Here is a 27,403-nt window from a genome sequence, read left to right on the forward strand (position 1 = left end):
ATCCAGTCTAACCTAAAAAAAAGGAAAAGTTCACCTTTAACAAAAAAAATTATATATATATATATATATATATATATATATATATATATATATATATATATATATATATATATATATATATATATATATATATATATATATATATATATATATATCTCCTGTAAAACATTGCACCCATGATCTGCAGATCATGGGTGTAATGCCACAGTCCTGAAGACTGTCTGTGTATCTGTCTGGACGTACCTCCGATACAGCCAGGTAGTTCCACTGAAAGGAAGCATGCATGAACTACCACAGCGCTCAACAGCACCGTTGCAGTTCATTGATAACTACAAGCTGACAGCCACATAAGGTTGTGAGACCTTGTGGTTTTCCCATGCACAGAACACTGAGTGGATGATGCGGCCGGAGCCACACACAGCCTTGGTTGTTGCAGATTGTGACAGCTAGCAGATCCCCTGCTAGCTGTCAGAACAGGGGATTGGTGCCCTGAATATGGGTGTAACATGTTAGAAAAGGTGAACTTATCCTTTTAAAAAAAAAGGTCAAGGTGTTTCTCTCTTCCCCCCCCCCCCCCCCCCCCACCCAGATGCTGATGGGTTGAACCAATTAGTTTTTTATTTTCCTGATACTTTGCCCTGTCCACACCCCCAAAAAAAAAAAAAAAAAAAAAAAAAACCAAAAACACCACATACGAGAAGAGGGCTGTAGGAGATGGAAATTGGAGGAAGGCTATACCAGAAAAATCAGTGATGGATGGACTATATTTAGCCTCAAAAACAGTTTAGCTTTGAGGAAAGAAGTAAAATTAGGTGATCGTTTTATGGAAAATGACACCTCCAAAGTCTTGATGACCGACATGCTGAAAAATTGTATTTCTTCCTGCTGCTTGAGCTTGACACTGATGTCTTGTGATGCAAGACATCAGTAGGATGCAAGATTCTACAGTCAGGTGCTGCTAGGCAAGAAGACATAGGAAGATCAAAGCAGTGGTGTAGGGATTATAGGGACAACCCAAGGGGGATTTCCAGATGAGGGTTGAAGGGGTAAGTATAATTTTGCAAGCAATGCCTTCCACTCCACCAAACCCCTTACCAAAGTAGTTGAAAGGTTAGCACCCATGCACATCTATGGCACACATTTTTCATAAAATGTGCGTCAGGTACAGCTTAAGGATTTTGGCACTTTTTTTTACCCTGAGTTTTATATACTTCAGAATTATTGCTTGAAAAGATCTGATAAAACAAAAGAAATTAAAATGAAACCTTTTACTTATTAGAAAGAAAAGAAAGGAAGACAGACAACATGGGACAGAAAGAAGGAATGAGCCTACAGAATAAGCTTTAAGTGCCTAAAAAACTTGGTTAACATGAGAAAAGATCAGCGTTTATTTCTTCCACACCAGTTAACACTTAGTAAAGGGTGAAGTCTAAATATTACGTTATGGTACAGTAAGTGTTGCTAGAAGACTCTGCATCATAGCCCACATGGGCATTTTAGCCTGTGGCTTCTGCAATAATTTAAAAATACTTCAAGTGGTTTATTAAATAAGTCATATCCTACAATGTGCTACAAGATGACACTTTCCAGCACTGCAGGGCTGGTCTTTCCATAGCTTAAAGCTCAAAAGATATTAGGATCCATTTATAAAAGTGCTTTCGCAGAAAATGAATACAACTTTTACTAAAGAGTCACATTAAAATTTAGAAATGTGCATCTTGGGTGAAAGCCGTGCGAATCATTGAAAACAATGATTAATGGTCTTGATCACTTAATACTATAAATATGGAATGTGCTGCAGAACCGTAAACTGGATAATGCCATTTTACACAAAAGTGGGACTGGTCATTTTAAATCTCATCATTACATAATACACATTTTAATGGCTTTAATTGTGCTAGCTTGGCCCACAACCTTTAAAGCAGCAATACTTGTTTGATCCAAGTGGTTGTCTTAGGACAGACTTTTTTTCTTTTTTTTGAATGGCTTTAATTATACTACAAAATATTGAAGCAAAGGTGAACAAAGATTACTGTGGATTCCATTACAGTCACTAAAAGTTCATGCACAGGCAACGATTTTATCTGTACGGCCAAAACAAGTACTAAACTGTAAAACATACCTGGGATGCTTAAATACATTTAAATTAATAAACTGTGCTTAAAATTGTGAACTCTCCCCTCTGGAAGCAGGAAAACTTGGAAAAAAGACTTTTATAGAAATGTGAAGTATGTAACTGTGTGGCCACACTACAGTAGCTGGCTGTACCCAAGTATATCATTCCATTGTGGAGAACGCTATTCTAGTTTCCCATTGTTCTGGCTTCTCATGAGCGAATGGCATTTAAAGTCATCCAAGGTCAGTCTCAAACCCAGATTCTTCAGGCACTGTGGTGATGTTTTGCTTTTCCTCTTATTTTAAGAGACTTAAACGTTCTTTTGTGCAGATACTTCATCTTTATCCAGCGACAACTGGAACCCAGCAGGTAACTTAAGTGATTAAAGAGGTCCTCCTCAAGAGGGGACTCCTGAAGGATCCATTAAAGTAGGCAAGGTGATATTATCGAGTTTGAGGTGAAAGAACTGGGTCTCCAAGAAGTTTTGCAACTTCAGTATCTTGATCAGATTCAGTCACTTCACCTGGGTCTTGCAGGATATTGTCCAATTTCTATTTATAAAAATGTAAAATAAAAAAAATAAAGAAAAAACACATTAGCAATAAAATGAATGCAGAATACTCAAGCACAACTACAACCACATTTTTTTTTTTAGCTTTGAGTAGAGTGGGAAAGGCTTGATTCTCTGCCAGGTCTTTAGAATAGAAATGAGAAAATCAAGGCCAAAGACAAAGCTGTCCCTTAAACAGGAAATGAGGGGAAATAAATTTTAAATATATACATACATATACACACACATAACATGCAAATACTATAGACTTAATTAAACAAATAAAAAACACAAAGTGACATTGATCAATGGGGAGCGATTAATAAAAAAAATGTGTTTTGCTGTGTTAGACAGTCCCAAAAGACAAAAAACTTAAAGTGATGGCAAATGTTCACATAAGCTTCTGATGGAACAACTGGATATCTGCAATTTTAGCTAAAGGGTACTTTTATATCCCAGCATAGAAAAACAAAGCCAGATGGCCTCTTACAGGACAAGATGGACCCCAACTTATAGGGGTCAAACATGTTTGATATGCACAGTGATCACCTGTGATGTTCCACTTGGTCTTCTCCAAACGTTAACCACTCTCCTCCGCCAGAGACAAAAAGGGATGATTAAAAAATTCCAAACCTTCCAATCGATCTGCCTTGTATTTCTTCAGTATATGTGAGGGATTCAGAAAAGGGGAAACATAATAGTGCAGTAGAAATGGTTGTTTTAAATTACAAGTATTGCACATAAACAGCGAAGAAATCAATACAAACACAGCTGCAAACTGCCAGCAAGTGCGTGCGGACGTCACAGAAAGTCTCTCCAACCAACACATTTCCCAGTAAAAAGCATTGACTGGGAATGGAGATGCTTTTTACAGGGAAATGAATCAGTTGGAGACCTTCTGTGACGTCACCACACACTAGCTGGCAGTTTGAAAAGTTTGCGGCTGTGTTTGCATTGATTTCTTTGCTGTTTATGTGCAATACTTGGAATTAAAAAAACATTTGTACTACACTATAAAAAGTTTCCCCTTTTCTGAATCCTTCACATATACTGGAGAAATACAAGGCAGATCGATTGGAAGGTTTGGAATTTTTTAATCATCCCTTTTGTCTCTGGCGGAGGAGAGTGGTTAACATTTGGAGCAGACTAAGTGGAACATCACAGGTGATCACTGTGCATAAAACATGTTTGACCCCTACAATTTGGGGACCATCTGGCTTTGTTTTTCTCAGCTGGGATATAAAAGTACCCTTTAGCTAAAATTGGATATACAGGTGCTGCATCAGAAGCTTATATGAACATTTGCCATCACTTTAAGTTTGGTCTTTGGGACTGTGAAATAACACAGCAAAAAACACTTATTTTACTAATCGCTCCCGATTGATCAACATCGCTTTGTTTTTTTATCCGTTTTATTAAGTCTATAGTATTTGCACTTTATGTGGTTTAGGATTGCACAATTCCCATCAGTACAGTAATTACCTTTGTGGTGTTTACATGGCAGCCATTTCACTCCTGGTCAGAAGAATGTTAGATAATGTTTCAAGATGTTTACCAAGTTTAAAAAGGTGCACGTTACATTTTATTAAAGGCAATAGAGAAACGGTTTGGTTTTGTATTGGAATAGTGCAAGTGTGATACATATGGCAGCGAACGGCACAGGTGACAAACATGTTGCATGTAAAAATGTAATACGTGATAATGAAACAAACAAGTGGCAATGCAACACATTTATTGGTTAATGTGTTTTAATGGGTTAGTTTGTTAAATATATGATCATCAAGCAGTCATAGCACAGCATTCATACAGATGCATACAACTTAAAAATTATCTAGATCTCTATCTATATCTGCAATACACAAACAATTCATCCCACACTGAAAGTGCAGGACAACTACTGATCCTGCCAGAAATCCAGTGACTGCCTAACTTTCTGTAGTGAGCCAACACTGTGCCTCTGCTGTACTAAAATCACAAGTAGTGTCATCAACCCTGCCCAATATCTCACAGCTATACTATAGAACACCTTTCCCTTATGTTATGGAGACAAGGAAAGGATCTCTGTAGGCCACCAGGGGAAACAATGTGGTCTCTGCTGCCCTGAATCACAAGTTGTCAACTCACTACAGGAAGTTGAGGACTTGCAGGATCAATAGGTATCTTACCCATCTTTTGGTCTCATGAAAAACCCTTCAAGTACAGGAAATGTGCATAGCCTGCAAAGATAGTTCAATTCTGCCGAAATACACAAAAAACTAAATTTCAAAATTTAAAAGTGAAAGTAAACCCTCCCATCATTTTCAGCCTAGGAAGCTGACATGACCTCTGTTTAATCTACAACTTCCATGGTGCTGCACATGTGATCAGTTATGACACCAGCCATTGGATAGTTTGAGTGTTTGGTCGAGAGCACAACCAATGGGACTGTTACACTCCTGGCACTTGACGGAAATGTAACAGTTATTTGAAATGGTTAAATGGATGGGTTTATTTACGCTTTAAACTATCAAACTTGGGTTAGGGTCTTATTCTGTAATGTCTGACAGTTATAATGGTATACAGACTTTAGCTATGCGTTTTTATAGTAATAATGGTAAGGTTGTAGGTTAATCAGATTACGGTTTTTGCTACTGCAGTCTACCTAGCCCCAAGTTGTCAGCACTCAAAACATAGCAGTTTGTTTAGACAACTTTATTACATAGAAAGCGGTTATGGAGTCCATGGATCACATACCAGTTGTGTTCATAAGTTTACACACCCTGGCAGAATTTATGATTTCTTGGAAATTTTTCAGAGAATATGAATAACAAACTTTTTTCACTCATGGTTAGTGTTTGGCTGAAGCCATTTATTATCAATCAGCTGTGTTTACGCTTTTTAAATCATAATCACAACATAAACTACCCAAATGACCCTGATCAAAAAAGTTTACATACCCTAGTGCTTAATACCGTGTATTGCCCCATTTAATATCAATGACAGCTTGAAGTCTTGTGGTATTTGTGGATGAGGCTCTTTATCTTATCAGATGGTAAAGCGGCCTATTCCTCTTGACAAAAACCTCCAGTTCCTGTAAATTCTTGGGCTGTCATGCATGAACTGCACGTTTGAGATCTCCCCAGAGTGGTTTAATGATACCGAGGTCAGGAGACTGAGATGGCCACTCCAGAACCTTCAATTTATTCTGCTGTAGCCAATGACAGGTAGACTCGGCCTTGTGTTTTGGATCATTGTTATGTTGGCATGTTCATGTACATCCCATGCGCAGCTTCCTGGCTGATGAATGCAAATGTTCTTCCAGTATTTTATGATACTTTCTTCAAGTGCCTCCTTATTGTGCATCTCAAAACAGCCACACCACATGTTTTCAGAGAGTCCTGTATATACCCTGAAGTTGTGGGTTTTTCTTTGCATCCCGAACAATTTTCCTGGCAGTTGTGGCTGAAATTTTAGTTGGTCTACCCAACTGTGGTTTGGTTTCAACAGAACCCCCAATTTTCCACTTCTTGATTAGAGTTTGAACACTGCTGATTGGCATTTTCAATTCCATGGATATCTTTTTATATCCCTTTCCTGTTTTACACAGTTTAAATTACCTTTTTCCACAGATCCTTTGACAATTCTTTTGCTTTCCCCATGACTCAGGATCCAGAAACGTCAGTGCCGCATTGGATGAAAGACGCAAGGGTCTGTCAGGAGTCCAGAAACTCCTTGACCTTTTATATATATATATATATATATATATATATATATATATATATATATATATATATATATATATATATATATATATATATATATATATATATATATACATATACACACACACACACACACACACACACTATTACAAGCAAACAGATCACAGGTGAGGATGATTACTATTCAAACCTATTTGTGTCAACTTGTGTGCATATTATCAGGCCAAAATCACCAGGGTATGTAAACTTTTGATCAGGGTCATTTGGGTAGTTTGTTGTAATGATTTAAAAAGAGTAAACACAGTAAACACAGTTGATTAATAAATAGCTTCAGCCAAACACTAACTATGAGTGAAAGAAAAAAGTCTTATATTCATATTCTCTGAAAAATGGCCATGAAATCATAAATTCTGCCAGGGTATTTGACCTTATGAGAACTGTATTTGGAAGTTTAAAATGTATTTCCACTTTTGCAGTCAAATTTTAAAAAACACCACCATGTGTAATGTGTTCCTATTCATACAGCATACCTAAAAAATATTTAAAAAAAAAAAAAAAAGTCACTTTTCTAGGTGTTTGGAGCAGGCCTAGGCACACTGCATTTCCTCATTTCAAATTGTTCCGAGTAGCTTGCAATCTGTCCCCACTGACAAAGAGGGGCAACACAGGCTTTTCCCCTCATTAAAATACAATGTAGAAGCTGAGCTTCTAAATTTTTTACTATTTGTTAAGACAGACTGTATGTCACTGGGACTTACTCATGGGTACCCATGAGTAAGTCCCAGTGACGAAACATGCCGGGGCGTGGCTACATGGCAATCCTACACGTGTGTTAGAGGAAGGAGTGAAGGGTGACGGAGCGGGGATCAGTGGAGGAACGTACGCTGCGGACGGGTGAGACGATCGCTAGCATCCACACTCCCTGGGTCCGCCGTGGCCGTCTGTTGTGTTTTCTTTACCATCGCATGTTGTGCCGTGATGTTCCTTAAACTGCTGTGAAGTGATTTTTATCTTGAATGTGAGTGTATTGGAGTCGTTTTAGTATTGATTAAATTTTAAACGTTATTACACTATTGGAGCATTTTTTTCATTCTATGTGAGACCATCACCTCAAGTAAAGAGTCCGGTCTATAGAGCAGTGGATATTTATGATTGCATGCTAACCCCCAAGAGAGTGGGTTGAGGCTCTGTCCGGCCAAACACGAGAGTGGGAGGCCTTAATAGCTGGTGAGTTTGCATTTTAGAAGGAAGTGGAATCACTTCACAGAGGTGTGGTGGATGCTTTGAATCACAGCTGAGTGGATTGGATACACCCTCACTTTTGGAATCTTCACTTCACGATTTATTTGGACTGTTCATCTTGCTTTTTGATTTTTTTCATTTTTGGATTTTTGAGTCATTCATTCATTTCACATATTTTTTCCCTTCTATCAGTCCGTTTTTTTTGTTACTAACATACCGGTCTAACACTACTGTCACGGGGTGTATTATATTGAATTGATGGATTTCAGTTAGATTACATTTGGTTTATTACTACTGTTTTATATACCTTATCTTTTGCATTTTACCTATGTTAGAGTTTCGCAGTTTACTGAGGTGTTTTATACGTTATAGTAACAGGGGAGGTACCTTGCCTGTGCATTCTAAACTTATATTTTGCCTTTAATTCAGGGCACTTCCAGCTCACTTTTTAGCACCAAGGTGAGCAGGAGTGCCCGTCTCATTCCCACAATTTGGGGGGATAGCACCACTATTCATCTTCATACTTTAGGGGTGAATTCAGTTTACATATATTTGCAATTAAAGTTGCAGCTCCAATAGGATCGTCATATTCAGTTTAAGCACAGAGATGGTAGTGCAGGTTTGGGCGGTGTTTTTTGACCTGTTTACCTACAGTTTACGGTATTCAAATCTTGCAGAAAACTGATTTCCCATCACAATACAGACAGGGTTAATTAGAATAAACTTTAACTGGGGTAAATGAGAATGAACAATATATACATAAAGCGCTGCGTAAATTGATGGTGCTATACAAGTACCGTACCTGTAATAAACTCCCAAGCCCCCTCTACATAGGAAGGAAAGGAAAACTTTAGATGACATGACCCTTTCGTCTCATGGCCAGCTGAATGCCGGATGACCGGGAACTATCAGAGCAGGAATGAGAGACCGCTCTCTGCTGATTGCGGGTGCAATGTTTTACCGGCTACAGAATATCTAACAAATATAAAAGTAGGCACTATCCCAAGTTGGTTGAAAAAGTGGAATTACACTTTGAATATAATGACATTACACTTTTGTGATGTTCACTGCCAGTGTTTCCACAGCAAGGCCTCCTAACCACTTCCAAGTTGTCTCTGTATAGGTCAACATCTTACTGTGTCCAAGAAGACGGCGGAACAATTCAGAAAGTGCAGCACAACTCACACATGCGCAGTACGAAATTGGCTGTGAAGCCTGAAGGACTTCAGGTGCAGGCATTGCAAGTAAGGGAAACCGGCAGTGAAGTCGATGGACGAATCAGCTTGGGGTGCCGACATCGTGGGATGCCTGGTAAGTGCCCTTATATTAAAAGTTAGCAGCTACAGTATTTGTAGCCGACTTAATTTTTTTTTCTTTTTACAGACTGGAACTCCGCTTTAACAGTTGGCTTTATGAGACAGTGTTGTCACTCTAGAACATTACATTAGAAATCCAATATTTTAAATCTGTATGGACTCAGTCATGTCTTTTTGGAAGTATATGACCATAGAGATACATCTTCAGTTCCACCCCAATTTTTTTTTACCAGATTCCTATTGTAAGCGAACTTTCATGATCCTTTACAACACTACAGTGTCTTGAGTACACTGGTGCATTAACTATAGGAATACGTTTCAAGTTAACCCACCATCACCTTATGTCAGAGCCCAAAGATTGCTGCCAAAGCATGGCATTTTCCCAGTGCCTTATTAGTGAACAGGCATTGTTCAAAGCCAATGAGTATGTCATTCTAATAGGGGTACATGGCCATGTACCCCTATTTGCCATTCAAATGCTTCAGACAATACTGTACAGTATCCATGCATTGGGTCAGTATTAAAAAAAAAAAAATATATATAATATAATATATATATATATATATATATATATATATATATATATATATATATATATATATATATATATATATATATAATATATTAAATAAAAGGGCATGCAAAAACCTAGATTAGAACTAAATATTAGTAGTGGATGCCATTTCCTATTAGCATCTCCATTGATAGCTTATACATTAAATATTTTAGAACGTTCTTTAAATTGTGTAATAAAAACCATCTCCATGTACATAAAAATATAAAAAGTTTCTCTTTACTTTGTACGCACCTATAATTTGGCTTCCATCAGCACTGTTCCATTAGAAGAGGTCAACTTTTCTGTTTGGGCTTTACTGATCTCATGATTTTCATCAAACTTTTTATTATTACTACTCCAAAATAAGATGACCTTTTCCTAAAAAATAATTACGCTGGTTCATCATTTCAAATGTAGGGTGAAAACAAACTGTAAAAAACACTTTAAAAAAATTAACAGTTCAAATTTAAAAATTAATTGAAATGGGGTTTTGCATTATGTGATTTCTAACGCCAATTTTGGCAGAAATTAGGGTTTCCTTTTTTTAAACAAATTATGCGCCAATTTTTAAAGGCTGGCCTTGGCTAATGAGAGATTAGAAGGAGATCAGCATTGTAGGATGTTGAACACATATCTAGAGCAAAAAATGGGCTTAGATATAAACTGCCTCCAAATGCTAAAACAAATTAAAGTTAAGAAAAAAAAAAAAAAAAAAAAGTTTGGGTGTTATGCAAACTGCAAATGTCACAAAAACCTGGCATCAATACAAAGCTCTTAAGAGCTAACCTGTGACATTAGTATATCCTTGTGCATTTCACTTACCAAAAAATAAATAAAAATAAAATAATGTTTGTCATTTGTATGTGCCCCTTGAGAATAGTATTACTTTCGACCAACATCCGCAAAAAAACTAAAGTCCCTTGAAACGTTACAGGCAACATAGGTTACAATTTTGTTCATAAGATTATATTTTTATTGTTCTAGATATAATGGCTGACACACAGAAATCGCTGTTACATTACACAAAGGATACCCATATATTCCAAACTGGGGAAAGCAATTATGTCATCTGTAGCTTTATACAGTAGGTCCTAAAACTGGTATAAAACCAATGCATTCAGTAAGCGCTGACCTTACACCACTACTATGATGGCCACATTGGTGGATGTCCAACACAAGCTAGGGACATCATCTGGTGGCCTCTGCTGCTGGATGGGTTCCTCTGGTCGGCTGCCGGTGAGATATGAGGGGTCTTCCTACACTGTTATTAAATATTCGGCCCATTTTATTGTATGCTTTATAGTACACAATATATGTAAACTATGGCCCTCCAGCTCAGGAACTACAATTCCCATCAGGTCTATTTAAGTCTGAATGTCAGTTTTACAATGCCTCATTGGATGTGTAGCTCTGCAACAGCTGGAGGGCCGTAGTTTGAGGATCCCTGCTCTACAACATTGGAATTATGAAAACAAAAAATGCACAAGTTGATTTTGTTTAAATATAATTCAAATGGCTAATGGTTTATCAATTTCAAATATAATTTCTGTAATTCAGAACAATCCCTGTTGTCTTGTGTAAAAAAGAAGAATAGATCAACTGAAATGCATCTAAATAAAATTAGTAAATTTAGTATTTTGGTGGAAACATTTCATTATGTGCTTCGTGAGAGATGCAAATCACGCGTGAAATACACAAAACTTGTCTTTTCACACAACAGTGACATCAAGAACACAACATACATATGAGAAAGACAACACAGCTATACGGTGATTAGAACAATGCAAATGAAGAATGATTTGTGCCACAGACAGTTTCCATAAAGTAGGTTATTGAAACATGCAATATTAAAACAGGTCTTTGAACCACTTTGAACCAAAGTTTTACACCAGAGGGACCACCTGTGCCTACATCCACTTTTTACCCAGTCTAAAGTAGGATAAAATTTTTTGTTCTTTCCCCGTTCCTCACACTAACCATAGGTAAATGGCAACAGGGTAACTAACCTCTGTCTACATCAGGCTTTACATATCTGATGTATACATATTTTCACACTAATTTATTATTATTAATTCTTCCGGTCATTGGGACACTGAAATGATCTCTCAACAGCGACAAAACCGCAATTACAGCAAGGTCGGTTCAAGGTTGGTTCAGAAACGCTGTGAGGTTTTTAAGATCTTCTGCACTGGATTTGAGGAGATTTCCACACTTCCTGTGTCTGGATGACACCCTGCATGTCAGGGTCTAACAGTGTGTCACCAGTATAGGAACCCAGAGGAAATTTCTTTACTTGACACAAAAAGTAATTAAAACCTAGCAGATGTACTAACCACTCCTCACTATCAGACTGAAACTGGTAATTATCCCTTAAAAGCGGAGTTCCACCCAAAAGTGGAACTTCCGCTCGTTTGTTTCCTCCCCCCTCCGGTTCCACAATTGGCACCTTTCGGGTGGGAAGGGGGACAGGATACCTGTCTTTGACTGTTATCCGGTTCCTACTTCCGGGAGCCACAGCAGCGGATATTGACATCACGGCTCAGCTCCCTCCTCTTCCCCCTGTCGCCGGGCCAGTAGGGGAGAGGAGCAGAGTGCATGTGCAGTAGGGTTACCGGCGTGAAGCCATAAGGTTACACTGCCAGGGTTCCCTTACCCGCAATGGCAGCACCCGACAGCTGATAGAAACATCAGCTGCGGTGCCGACATCGCTGGACTACAGAACAGGCAAGTGTCCCATTATTAAAAGCCAGCAGCTGCACTATGTGTAGCTGCTGGTTTTTCATTTTTCCAGCGGTGGGTGGAACTCCGCTTTAACCAGTATTCCTAAATAAGCCCTCCATTTGTACATTTACCCTTGAGGCCATTTGATCTCAGAGGGTTTTACAATTCGGCAGTTTCTCTTTATAGCATGAGATTTTTGATGAATGTATCCAATCAGCATATGGAAAAACCCCCAAGGAAGAGCAAAGGCAACAAAGTAACAAGAATTGCAAGATTGTAATTGAGGGAGGTATCAGAATTCCCTACCTGATGAACAAATGGAAGAACAGCAGCTACAAGAATAAAACAGAGTCCCAGGGCAATGAAGATGTACTGCAGATATTCCAAAACTATAGGGAGAACAATCAGTGTGTTGTAGTAGGTATTATACACAGGTCCATCAATATACCCACTCTGCAAGGGAAAGGAAGCACAAAATAAATTTTACAGAATATAGAAACATAGGGTACTAGGCAGTGTTTGGAGAACACATTAGTATGGACAATAGTGTCCAAAAACTAGGTTTCTGTATTAGATTAAACTAGTATTTTTCTCAATTGTTGTGTCCCCGTAGTAGTTCAAACTGCTCAAATCTGCTAGAAACATCTTATATTATATGCAATCAAGGGTTATATGGCAGGATAATGCTGAACTCTACGCAAGGTTAACAGAGTTAAATCTACATATAGAAACTTAATAGTTGCCTGGTGCAGCTCTTGATTTTCACGGTTTCTGATGGTAATCTGTTTGGCATGAAGAATTCAGCTCAGTGGTGGAAGAATTTATAAGTGAGAACCATGACACTCTGAAATTTGTTTTTACGGCGTGCCAGTCTGCTTTTAAGCAAAAAAAAGGTAAAGTGCATAATAAAAAAAAAAAAAAAAAAAAAAAAAAAAAAAAAAAACTTGCCCATACAGGGGTTTGTTTGACATAGCAAAACAGAGTCATGAAAATGCCAAGCCATCTGTCTCTTCAGCAACACTGATCTTTACACTTGTCCCTCAAACCGTATCGCCTGCTCCAGGGCTCACCCAGCCTATAGCCATAACTTCCTGCTGTACAGGCCCACTCCTGACCTCTAGATAGGGGTTCCCCTGACACCCCAGGCTCTCTCACTCCTGAGATTTACAGATCATCTATCAGTCCCCTAGACTTACCTAGCTGTCCTGACTTTTAGTCTCCAAGACTTGCCTAGCCACCCCAACTTTCTCAGTCAGACAAGGAATCTCTCCATAAAGGGCTGTAGTGCGCCGATCTCCAGACCGGATCACAACACCTGTCTGTAAATGGGAGCATACCTACCTTCTGGTTTGGGCCCCCCAGCCTATACATACATACATACATACAGGTCTCAAGTAAGATATCACAGGATTGAAGCCTCTGTCCCGCCCAAGACACTTTGAAAGCTTCAATTTCCAGGCCCTGCCTTGGGATTACAAAACCTGGAGAATACAGTCAAGTCAGTGTTCTCCATTGAGCAACAATACTTTGAAACTTTGCACTCTGCATTAGTGTGACTCCTGTGTGCATTTTTCCTATACTCACACTGTGGCAGGGCCTAGCACTGTCACATCTTATTTTGGCACCATTGGTTTCTAAACTATGAATATGCAGGACACCTTACGGTTACGGCTTTTGTTACAGGTAGAGATGGGGAGCAGAACAAAAGAATGACTGGAAGCGGATAATTTAGCATTTTTTTTGGTATGAAAGTTACACGTGTGCTGCAGCTCATAAGATTTTTGACTTGAAATCTTTCTTAATGTAAGATTAAGAAATAACGTGCCAAATATATTATACATGTATCTAGACTCACTTTTCTTTCAACAACCCTTAGGCCTCTTTCACACGGATGATCCGTATGTCCGTTTTTCATCCATCCGTTTTCGGATGAAAAACGGACATACAGTCATCCCTATGGAGCGTCGGATGTCAGCGGTGACATGTCCGCTGACATCCGACCCCGCTCCGATCCGAAAAGTGTAACGGAGGAAAAACCTACTTTTCCATCCATTTTCGGATCGGATCGGATGACGACGGACACTACGGACCGTCATCATCCGATCCCCCCATAGGGGAGAGCGGCGCTCTGACAGGTCCGTCGCTGCACAGCGTGCAGCGATGCACCTGTCATCTTCCTGCTCAGCGGGGATCGGCGGAGCGATCCCCGCTGAGCCAGCGTGTGTTCACGGGGCGGATCATGACTGATCTGCCCCGTGTGAAAGAGGCCAAACTGAATGCAACACTCAATCCTAGCACTAAAGTTTAGGGATCGACAGACATTGCTTTTTCTGTGCCGATACGATACTTCGGCCACCTCTCCTGCCGATATTTTGTATTTTTGTTAATTTTTTTTTTTTTTTTTTACACTGTCATTTTACATTTTTGTTTATCATTTATTGCTGTCACAAGGAATGTAAACATCCCTTGTAATAGGCATGTGAGGTACTCTTTATGGAGAGATCGGGGGTCTAAAAGACCCCAAAACCCTCCTCTGCGCTTCAAAGTATTCAAAACACCAAGATCGGCATTTTTGAATACTTTATTTTTTAAAACTGGCACTTTTAAGATGCCAGTAATCCGGGAAGTGATGTCATGACTAGATCTGAGATCCGGCCAGCCGGTGGGACGGGAAAGCCCGGGCGAGTGGCAGAAGGCGGTGGGAGGGAGCAGGAGTCCCCTCCCACTGCTTGTAATAACAGCTGAGCCGTATTGGTTATTACAGTAAAGCAGAACGTCCACTCTAAAAACCGGTACTGGGGTACCCCGGTAAAACCCCTTGAATGGGAAAAAAAAAAAAAAATTAAATAATCGGTAAGTTTTTTCACTGATACTTCTAAAAAAAAACAAAAGTGAATATCGGCCGCATCGATGATCGGTCGATCCCTACCAAGTTATCCCTAAAAAGAATATCAATAGTTGTTGCCCACATGGCATTCTTCACGAGATACCCAGATTAAAAACTCAGCTCTCCAGATTGCACTATGGCTATTTGCTGCAGTGTTTGAATAAAGTATACAAAAAGGATACTTCCTAGCAAAAGGGTAAAGCCCTCCCAGGGAGTAAGTGGTTAAGGAATGGCAAAACAGGGCTTGAATAATTGGCTAAAAGCATTTTTTATTTTTTTTTTTTTAAATATAAAGGAGTAAAAAAAGAGCTCATATGTGAACACAATCTATCAAACTAAGTGTACCATCACTATATAGAATACAAATAGAACACACGCAAAACAAACAATCGTCACAAAAAATGTCCGGATACAGTAATCTATGTGAAGTTTGCACATCAGCACAGAAATCCTGCATAAATGCCAACAAAGTGAGTAATGCTGGGTGCAAAAATCACATAGGCCCCAGGGTTATATAGTGTATACCCCATAAATCAAGTAGCCATTGAAGAGGAAGGTTTAGCGATAATGTTCTCCAAATGAAGATCAAACACCATCAGTGTAACAGATTGCCTATTCTACCTTCTCACTCAATACTGATAGTAATAAGTAAAAGGTCATGGTAAGATCGTGAATGCATCCACTTGTAGCTTGAATATCCCGGCAAATTCCCGTGGTATGTATTGACTAGAGGTGCACCAAATGGAAATTTTGGTGCCAAAAATGAAATTGACAGTTTAAAAAAAAAAAAAAAAGTATATTTTTTATATATAAAATTGTATTATATTCGACTTTTTAATTAATATCAACTCACAGTAAATATGAATTTGTTGCCCATTATTGGCACCTTTATTGCAAGAAAAGCTCAAGCAAAATGCAGTCTGCAGTCTCTAACCATCTCTTGTATCATGTCTGCAATCTCTTAAACGCATTGCTAATAGTATAGAGACTGCAGACATACTACAGGAGATCAATGCAGCCTCCCAGTGCCTGGTATTGCGATCTCCCGCTGTGTCACAGAGCTGGATTTGAATCGGCGGGCGGCCGCTCTAACAAAGTCCCGCCTCCTAAACCGGATCCTATGACACACTAATTAAATTTCCTGGAATTGGATCCGTCTATCACAAGAGGCGGTCTAGGAGGCAGGACATTGTTACAGCGGCCGCCTGGCAATTCAAATCCAGCTCCGTGAAAAAGCGGGAGCTCGCTGCGCAAGGATGACACGTGTGGCACCCGGGACGGACCACCCCCTTTTTGGCCCCATTATCGGCACCTTTTTTTCTTCCGGCAGGTTGCTGAAAACACCATTTTTGACCAATCTGTTTCAGCCACGAAATATCGGTGCATCTCTAGTATTGACTGTAATAGGTCTTATTTAACGTGCCAATTTATGATGCAGTCCCAGGCCTACAGCCGACACAGTTATAGTAACTGGAATAGAGAGGAGATATCTGAGCCACATGTGTCGCTCGCTAGCATAGGTGTGTGTGATGATCAGTGTGTGATGATGCGTTTTGTCAGAGTTCGTGATCAATGCATGGAGAGCGAGTCAATCTTACTGCACCCAATCCAAGGCATGCAAACCAGCAGATCCAACTTCCACGAGGGTGTCACTTAAAGATAGCACCAGCCTACCCATAGATAATGCACTGCACACTTGCATTGATCCTTCCTCATGTGAGCAGCCATTCATATACACATATATATGAGGCACATCTATTGACTGTTGACAGAGCCATACTGCTCCCCGCAGATTAATCCGGTTAGACTTCACAATGCTGTTTGAGCGCAGCGTTGGCACTCATCTCCCAGTGTTCCTCACCTACTGGGGCATAGCGGTTGGGGCATGAATAGCTGGCGTCCCATGACATGCGACGTCAACGTGTTTCGCTAACGTACAAGTGTACCTTTGTCAACGGTGTCGGCTGTAGGACTGGGACTGCATCATGAATTAGCAAGTTAAATAAGACCCATTACAGTCTACGCATACAATGGCCATTTCATTTGCCAGGATATACACGCTACAAGTGGATGCATCCATGATCTTACATTGACACTTACTTATTACCATCAGTATTGAGTGGCATAGGCAATCTGTTACACTGATGGCGTTTGATCTGCATTTGGAGAACATTATCTCTACACCTTTCTCTTCAAAGGCTACTTGATTTATGGGGAATACACTATATAGCCCTGGAGCCCATGATCTTTGCACCCAGCATTACTTACCTTGTTAATATTTATGCAGGATTTCCATGCTAATGTGCAAACTTCACATAGATATATGTTATATAGTGATGGTACACTTAGTTTGATATATGGTGTTCACATATGAGCTATTTTTGACTATATGTCAGCTCTTTTTTAGATACCAATTAAAGACATGCTTTTAGCCAAATTCTTCAAGCCCTGTTTTGCCATTCATTAACCACTTTGTTACTACCTGGGAGGGAATTACCCTTTTCTAGGAAGTATAGGAGTTCCTTTTGTATGCTTGTTTGGTTATTTGGTGAACACCTTACAGGTGATAGGGCATTTATATACTGGCGATCTATCCCCTATATGCTTTTTGGTTGTTTTGATCGTTTGAATAAAATAACTTATCCCCACAGAATATATTCAGATTTATTGATTTCCCTTTATACTACAAAGCACAGCACAGGGCCCAGAAGGGTGCAAGGCAGTTGAAAAACAGCAGCGAGACCAGGGGTTTTAAAGTAGGTAATCTAGGCAAGTATGACAGAGGCAAGTTCAAATGTATATGTATTCCAATCCCCAACTTCAAAAATAGTATATTCCTCCAACATGTAAACTGAGCCTGAGGCCATCCTTAATCCACCCAAAAGCACCAGTGGGAGTTTCCTAAAAATAAATGAATTGTTATGGACCACAGACTTGTATTAAAGTGAATTGAATTAAAGGGGTTGTAAACCTCTTTTTTAAACATGTCATATGTACCTCCACTGTGTAGTTTGTTTTGCACACAGTGGATCCACCTCTTTTGCGGTCCCCTGGCGGCGCCATCAGCTCCTCCCTGCATTGGGAAACCCCCTAGAAGCGCTCTCCCTGGGGGTTACTGTGCGGGCACGCTCACGAGACCAGCTTTTGCGTTCATAGACACAGAGTGCCAGACTCATCCCCACCCCCGGCACCTGCATCATTGGACTTGATTGACAGCAGTGGGAGCCAATGGCTGCACTGCTAACTATCCAATTAAGAGCAGAGATGGGCAAAGGAGGTAGAGTGCGTCTCCGTAGTTGGAGCGAATGGGCTCAGGTGAGTAAAACAAGGGGCACAGCCCCATCAAAAGGTGCCCATCACCTGCCAGCCTGTCCCTCTCAATAAAGCGTGTCAGTGCCCATGAAAGTAGATCAGTGCCCAAAAAAGTGCCAATCAGTACCCCATCAAAATGCCAATCAGTGCCGCCTATCAGTGCCCATCAGTTTCCCCCCCCCCCCCCCAAATTGTTTTTTTCGTTTATAGTGCAAAAATTAAAAACTGCAGAGGTGATCAAATACCACCAAAAGAAAGCTCTATTTGTTGGAAGAAAATGATAAAAATTTCATATGGGTACAGTGTTGCATGACCGCGCAATTGTCATTGAAAGTGCGACAGCGCTGAAAGCTAAAAATTGTCCTGGGCAGGAAGGGGGGAAAAGTGCCTGGTATTGAAGTGGTTAAGCATTTGTTTTATTATGGCTACCTAGGGTCCATGACCCTTTTTTAGAATAAAAAGGTCTCTAACTTACACACACCCCTGAGGAAGGAGGTATATTTACTCCGAAACGTGTTGGTGCAAGAATACTTCTGAAACGGTGTACATACATGTAAAAATGTCTGTTATGCCATCTGTATAGTATTTGTTATACTACTATTGTTTTTAACGTTGAAATTTAATAAATTACATTGGTATAATATTTTGTAATATTTTCTCCAAGAGCCTTAAAAGTCCACCATTAGGGGGTCCATTGTTTTATTGTTTAGGGTCCATTACTTAGGTCAGTTTAGGTAAACCGTTTTGTAAATACTGACACGAATGGCGATTAGCATTTGCACATCTAGCTTTCTTAACTCTATTTCTTGTGTTTTAATAGGCTTGGTTTTTCCAATATCTACAGAACCTACCATAGAAATTGATGGAATAAACACATTTCTCTTGTGCCAAAGAAAAAAAGAAAGCAAAATGCTCTAGTGAATTGCTGAAATTAAAGGAAGAGCTGGTATGCGCTTCCTTTAATTTCAGAAGTTCACTAGAAATTATTGCTTTCTTTTTCTAGGCTCTAAACGTAGAATTTAAAAAAAAAAAAAAAAAACCCAACACACACACACCCCCAACAACGTGATTAAAAATGGTGCCAAAGCTAATCTTCCCTCAAAACCACAATGTAGATCCAGCTCTCATTTTCTAAAAACACAAATGCAGGCTTAAAAGTAAAATAAAAATATATGTTGGTAAAGGAAATTGCAGCACAGTACTAAAATGTGTAGAGTGCTTAATGTACTTGTGTGATGAACTGAAATCTAATCCTATGACAGACTTACCTCTGAAAACCACAGGAGTGGAAGAATTCCAGTCTTTATTTTCCCAGTTTGTCTGAAAAAAATAAATAAAGTCAAAACGGTTTACCAAAAAGCCCCATTTTCAATTTTACTACAGACAGATATTACTTCACTATCAAACAGCCATTTTTGTTGGCCTTAATTATAGGTGAAGTGTTAAGGATAGGTGGCAATATACTACCCATTTTTTGCAAGCAACCACCTTCCTAGTATCAAAGCCTAGGGAGCAAAAAAGGGTTTTTGGCTGCTAAAAGCATTTTTTATTGCACTTAGAACAAGTTAAAGTCAGTCAAGAGGAAAGAATTTACCGTACAACAAATGAAGAGTCATTGCCAGGAAGAAACACTTAAAAAGGTCCCACTCAGATTAGGCGCACACACACACACACACACACACACACTCCAGTGGGGGTGGGGGAAGCAAATGATATTCCAGTGTATGGAATTCTGTAGTATTTAGGGATGGCATGGGGTACACATCTTGCCATCCCTAAATACTATACTAATACTCCATGCGTCCGGCCCCTTTCAGGACGCTGGGTACATGGATTCCAATGCGGGGTGGAGCCAGAGGCTCCAATAGGCTTCAAAATAAGGTGGTCTGACACTAGCGAATGAATATTCGCTATTCTTCATTCTCCTCCTGGCCAATCAGGAAGCCCCATTGGCCAGGGAGTCTTAGGACTCCCTGGCTAAGCGTGTCTGGACACACTTCCTGTATCTATGCAGCCAGAATTCGCTGGAACGGCACGGCTCTTCCTTTTCCCTGCCTTCATGCTTCCCTGCCTCCTCAAAGTAAGCAGCCTCTCGGGTGACTGCCGCTGGGGGGTTTACATGATTGCCGCCATCTTTCATTCTTAGAGAAAAGAATAGAGCATTCAGGGTTGGAGATAAAGCAATGTATAGTATTGTGAGAGCCAATCTGAAAAGATGCATAAAAGAAGCCAAACTAGCCTATAAAGAAAAATCGAGGACCATTTTAATGGAAAAGATGCGAGGGAGGGCTGGACACAACAGAGGAACTACAAAAAAGAAAGGGAATTCTAGTGCTTCTCTGGTTGAAGAATTAAATAGGTTCTTCACACGGTTTGAGGTTGCGTTACTAAACCAGGATATGGGGTGTCCTTTAGGTCCAGGAAACTGTACACTCACTATACAGTAATATGAGGTGATGCAGGCAGTTAAGGCTATAAATAACGAGGAAATCATTAGGTCCAGATGGAATCCCAGGGAGAGTAGTTAAGGCTTGTGCTGATCAATTAGCTGGAGTCTTCGCCAAGATCTTTAATCGGTCACCATCATCTGCTGTTCCAGCATTTTTAAATTCAGCCACTATTATTCCAAAAAAGTCAACTGTGGGTAGGTTAGACAATTATAGACCAATAGCACTGACCTCAGTATTAATGAAATGCTTTGAGAGGATGGTCTTGAAATATAACAAAACTAGCTTACTGGGTAGTTTAGATCCTTATCAGTTAGCATATAGGGCAAATAGAAGCACAGAAGATGCAATGGCTTTAGCGCTGCATGGGGCACTTGGACATCTGGAGCATTCGGGAAACTACATAAGGATGTTGATTATAGATTACAGCTCTGCCTTTAAATACCATCATTCCAGAATGGAGGGTAGAAAAAAAAAATAAAATAAAAATTAATTTTCCACCCTTTGTTTTTGGATAAGGGATTTTTTTGGTCCATTGCTCACAGGTGGTCAAATTGGATGTTTGTTTCTTCCTAGAAAGAAATAAGTACTGGAGCATCGCAGGGTTGTGTTTTACGTCCCTTTCTCTATGCGCTGTACACATATGACTGCACCCCCTATTATGAGACAAATAGTATAGTTAAGTTTGCAGATGACACTACCATTATCGGTTGCATCACTGGAGATTAGGAGCAATACAGGAGATAGGTTGATAGGATAGTGAAATGGTGTACAGCGAATAACCTGATCCTAAACAGAGGGAAAACAAAGGAACTGATTGACTGATTGTAGATTTCAGAAGGAACAGGCCTGAACCAGTACCGCTTTTTATTAAAGGCGTGTGCGTGGAGCGGGTCTCTACCTTTAAGTTTTGGAACATGCATTTCTGAAAAACTTATGGACAATCAACATCAAAGCCATTATTAAGAAATCACAACAACGTTTATATTTTTTTGCAACTCCTTAGCAAAAAAAGATACTGGAGACCTATCATTCTGCCATTGAGAGTACATTAATGTACTGTATTAGAGTTTGGTATCCTATTTGTATGCAGGCAGATAAAAATGCTCTAAAGAGTGGTTCAAACAGCGCAGAAAATTGTAGGGTGTGAACTTGTTTCTCTTGAATAAATATGTGACTCATTGCCTTTGTAGAGTAGGAAAAATAGCAAGAGACCAGACTGATCCTGGTTGCCATTTCTTTGAATTATTGCCATCTGGGAGACATTTCAGGGTGATTAAAACAAGGACAAATACATTTAAAGAGACCCTCTTTCCCAGGGCTATTAAGGCTATTAATGCAGGAATGAAATAAAAGAAGTCACAGACTTATTTTATTGTCTTGTCTAGTTTTTAATATGGGGACACTTTTTATACTTTTATAACATAGGGACACACTTTTTATACTTTTAATATGGGTACGCTTATATTTTTTTGGTGTAATTAAATCCTGTGTGGTAAATGCATGGTTGAGAATTGTGATGTATAAATAATGTGTGGAGTAGAAATGTAAATGTAATTTCATTGTAAATTTGTTTTTTACAATGACAATAAATCTCATCTTATCTTTCTTATCAATCTTATCGTTAACCATTATTTTACTTTCAGGTACGCCATTCAGCTTTAGCACCGATTTATTAGTCTTGACAGCAACAGCGTTTGCTCTTACGATATGTAAATCAATGACTCCAGCACTGTAAGAGGCAATTTCACCACCACAGTTAAAAATAAATAAATAAAAGGAGCATATATCCCGAAGCATGGGGATAGGGGTGGAGGGGCAATTTGCACCTAACATTAGGGGCGGATTGCCCCCATGCTTCAGCAAATATTTTTTACTCTTTTTGGCACAGATTGAAGAAAACATTTTTTAGTAATTTAAACCTCGCTCTCTACAATGTATATAAAGTGCTATGATTAACCATAAAGTGTTATCATATTAAATATGAACCATAAACTGTCATAGAACATACATTCATAAACAAGGTGCAATGTGCATACATGAACCAAAAAAATCCAGTAAAGAGCAAATGTGCAATAAAATCAGCAAAAAAGTCCAATATATATGGTATGGGTGTCTGTCAGGAATGTTCATACAGTGACAAATAAAGGTGAAGTGATAAAGGTGAATCCTTAGTGATCTTTGCAACCACAATTAGAACATCCTACTCACCAAATTGCCATGACACCCATTACAGGTAGTCAAGATACGCAGGATAAGCAACCAATAGAGGGCGTCCCTCCGTGCTCGGATTGTGCTGAAACCACTTCAAACATCCGTGGGGTAATGTGGAAAGGAAACAAGCTTCCATGGTGATCATTTATTTGAAATAATTAAAAAATTCATTGCATACCTCGGTACAAACAATTCAGAAAGCAGGGACGCCATAGCGCCGTATAGTGTTCACAGGACCTGATGCGTTTCATCAGCATGTTCTGAGGTCATCAGGGGTCACGTGATCGGATAAGTCTCCTCGAGATTATTATATATAAAACACACACATACACCTTCCGGGTTTGGAAAAAAAGATCCAATCCGGGAGTAGTCTATAATATATGGCAATTTAACTATTAGGATGAATGAAATTGATTAATTAAATCAAATTTAAATAAGATGTGAATGTACAATGTGTATGTGAAGCGCTGCGTAAATTGATGGGGCTATACAAGTACCTGAAATAAATAAAATTAAAATAAGTTAAGCAAATGGCTGTGATAAATTGTACTATTAGATTAAAGCTATCACCATCTAGTGTTCTAGAAAAAACATAATATACTAAATAACCTATACGCCATCTTGTCAGGATTAAAGATATGTAGAATTTGTTCAAATTGGAACACCTTAACAAATATGAACAACAATATATAGATACAGTAAATAAATCAATAACATAAATTAAATGATTAATAATTTAAATAAAATTAAGATGATCATAATAAAACAGCAAATTATATGGAATAGGTAAAGAATCAGAATTGGGTATATAACTTAAATAATGTTTAAATAAAGCCTAATAATTTGATATAACAATTTAAATCGATGTCCACATAATTACCAGCAGGAGTAAATTGCACTTAATTTGTAAATCCATTCTGTTTCATTCATAGATAGTCATACATTCATATCACCCACTCTCCAGTGTGGCTCTATTCTGTCTATCCTGAAAATATCCTTATACTTAGTAGTATAAGGATAAAATACTCAGGTACAGAAATACTTTGAAAAGTTAGACAAAGATACAAAATTAAAGAAAATAAACACCAAAGGCTTAAAAGATTATAGCAAGAATAGGGTGTACAAGTGGCAAGAAGAATTAGAAGAGGTAGCTTTGGCCCAGTCTATGGATCCATCATCTGATGGGATCACCCCTATGGAAACCAGTGGCAATCCTGCTTTCTCTACACCTGGTAGGGGGAATCATGGTCCACAACCAAACCCCAATGCCAGGGGAACAGGACGCAAGGGTGGTAGGGGAGGCAACCCTAATACCATCGAATTTCAATTATACAAGGAACCAGTATGGCAAATTTTGGGCCTGAGATAAATATGGGTTATGAAGTTCCAACATATAATCATTTCCAGCCCTTACAATATAGCAATGAATCCTACAAAGGAAGCCAGCCTCACAGGGGGTTTTCCCAGGAGAGGTCACGGAGACCCACCTCCAAGGGGTAGTTGGAACCCCAACAGGGATACCCTGGGCAGAGAGGGGGAGGGGTGGTTACCAATATCAGAATTAACCCTGGAACTACCACCAGGGGACCTAACCCAACCAGCAGTCTTCTCCACACTGGCACGAGTGGGAGGCCCCCAATTGGCACCAACAGGGATCACAAAGAAACAATACAGAGGCAAAAGAGGAGAAAGGGAAAAAAAAAAAGGGAAAAAAACCAAACCACTTTTTGGAGGTATTTAAATCCATGGTTGAGCAGGACATTAGATTAAAACTAAAATGGGTAAAAAGGAAAGGTAATAGACAAAAAAGGAATAGAAGCGCTAAAGAAAAGGAAAAATATAGCTATCAGGTCAGCAGATAAGGGGGGAGGAATTGTAGTGCTCAAAAGAAGAATATAGCCAAGAACTGAACAAGCTGGAAGGTGATACTAACACTTCTAAAAGATTCAGGGGAGACCCCTACAATTTAAATGGAGACTGCCCTAAAAGAGAATTGTATAAAATGCACAAGAAATAGGGATTCTTGTACCAGAAGCACCAAAATTGCCTGTCATATATATCAACTACCAAAAATACATTAGAACATCTACCTGGTAGGCCCATCAGTGGCATCAATTCTGTTTTTTCATAGATAGGTGAATATGTAGACTGCTTTTTGCAGCCCATTGTTCAAACCTACCCATCATATTTGAGATATAGTAAACATCTCATGAATATTTTGAAAGAGGTACACATACACAATGACACACTGATCGTAACAATTGATGTGGAATCCTTATATACCAATTTAGGCCAACAGGATGTTTTATTAACCACCAAGAAAGCTTTGGATACTAAATCCGATTTGAAGAAAGAACAAAAACAATTTCTGCTAGAAGCTCTAGATTTGGCCATGTACAACAATTATTTCTGGCATGAAGGAACATACTACAAATAAGGAGTGGCCATGGGAGCAAAGTATGCTCCTAGTGTAGCCAACATACTCATAAGTCAATGGGAGGAGCAAAGCATCTTTGATACTAACATACTGGAAACGTTTATTTACAAAAGATACATTGACTATATCATTTTAGGGAATGGCACAGTGGAAGCATTAGTAACATTCCTGGGAATTATTAAAGAATCGCTATGGACTTAAATTTATTGGGTGTTGAGATCCAGTGCGATTTTTTTGGATCTGATTTTGGTGAAAGGCAATGGTTTTGTGCACATGAAGACCTTCTTCAAAGAAACAGATAGGAATAGCTACCCCCCCCCCCCCCCCCAACTGCTAGTTGCCACCACCCCTAGGTGGGATCCCAAAATGGCAATTGATGAGAATCAGACAAAATGATCATTTGTCTGGCTATTAACATCAAATATTGTGGTTGATAAACTCAAAGAAAAGGGCTACCATGAACACATCTTAAGATCTACACAACAGGTAGGGGATATGGACAGGAAACATTTATTAGTGGATAAACCAAAAAAACAATTAAAAAAAAAACGGTAACGGTATTTCTACGAGTCTTTCAGGACAGCACCTGGAGAGAGCGCAGCTCCACCCACTTTTTCCAGGAAACACTGCAGTCAGTTTTTACTTTAAAGACCGGACACTTCCACCATGGCCTCAGTTGTTCAAAGTACCTCCAGCCATGCTGAAATTAGATAAGCAAAACATAGCAATAACACCACATGTTACAAAACAATTAGGGCAGGTCATCGGTGCTGTCCTGAAAGACTCGTAGAAATACCGTTACCGGTAAGTCTAACTAGGGTTTTTCTCCCCTCGTCTTTCAGGACAGCACCTGGAGATGATAAAAGAGTACTTACTCTAGGGTGGGACCACCGCCTGCAGGACCTTCCTGCCAAACGATTGTTCAGCTGCGGATAGCAAGTCCAACCTGTAGTGGTGGGTGAAGGTGGAGAAGCTTGTCCACATGGCCGCTTTACAGATCCGACCTGGAGAAGCCCCTGCTCTTTCCACCCAGGACGTCGCTACTGCCCTTGTTGAATGGGCCATTACCCCTGTGGGAGGATCAGCCCCTGAAGCTTTATAGGTTTCACTGATCGCCATTCTTAGCCATCTGCCTATAGTGCTTTTGGAAGCACAATGACCCTTACGCGATCCAGAGAAAAGAATAAAAAGAGAATTTGACTTCCTAAACTCTTGTGATCTCTAAATAATGAAGTAAACATCTTCTCACATCCAGAGTATGAAAAAGCCTCCTCTTTAGAGTTGGATGGTGTAGGGCAAAAAGTAGGTAAAACTAGCTCTTGTGCCTTATGAAAAAAGGTTGCGACTTTTGGCAAAAAAACCCGGGTCAGTTTTCAGCACTACCCAGTCTGAGTATATAGAGCAAAAAGGTTCTATTATAGATCGAGCTTGCAACTCACTTACTCTTCTGGCCGAGGTAATCGCTACCAAAAGAACTAGTTTGAGCGTCCATAATTTTAAAGTCGCTTCCTCTGGGGGCTCAAAAGGTGTTTTGATCAACCTTTGTAGCACCAGTGATAAATCCCATTTAGGAAAAGATTTAAAAAGGTACTGGCCTAAGCCTGGCCAATGCCTTGAAGAATCTATTTATAAATGGCTCTTGAGATAACTTTCAAGAAAAACCGACAAGGCAGCCACCTGGACTTTCAGGGTACTGGCTGCCAGCCCCATCTCCATACCCTCATTGAGAAACCATAATATTGAGGGCAAGTCCTGTGGTGAACATTTTTTAGTCATGCACCAGGAATTAAACCGCTTCCATGTTTTAAAATAAATACCTCTGGTAACCTTCTTTCGGCTACTTAACAGGGTTGACACCAGCTTATCTGAGAAGCCTTTTCTTTTTTGAATCTGCTCTTCAGTAA

General features: G+C 39.4%; 1 protein-coding gene across 2 annotated transcripts in view; it reads right to left on the minus strand.

Annotated features, from left to right (window-relative positions):
- Positions 1-1,332: 1,332 nt before the first annotated feature.
- The window catches only part of SCARB1 (scavenger receptor class B member 1), a 164,073-nt gene continuing 138,002 nt past the window's right edge, over positions 1,333-27,403 (minus strand). The window contains exons 10-13 of one of the 2 annotated variants that reach the window (XM_073627845.1): positions 19,670-19,721; positions 12,509-12,655; positions 9,734-9,859; positions 1,333-2,667 (exon numbers count right to left, since the gene is read on the minus strand). In XM_073627845.1, coding sequence (XP_073483946.1) covers positions 9,734-9,859; positions 12,509-12,655; positions 19,670-19,721 — 325 coding nt within the window. In that variant the 3' untranslated portion in view covers positions 1,333-2,667. The remainder of the gene's footprint in view (positions 2,668-9,733; positions 9,860-12,508; positions 12,656-19,669; positions 19,722-27,403) is intronic. The other variant, XM_073627855.1, reaches the window with a different exon arrangement.

This window comes from Aquarana catesbeiana, linkage group LG01 (genome assembly GCF_042186555.1).
Source record: "Aquarana catesbeiana isolate 2022-GZ linkage group LG01, ASM4218655v1, whole genome shotgun sequence".
Classification (NCBI taxonomy): Eukaryota; Metazoa; Chordata; class Amphibia; order Anura; family Ranidae; genus Aquarana; species Aquarana catesbeiana.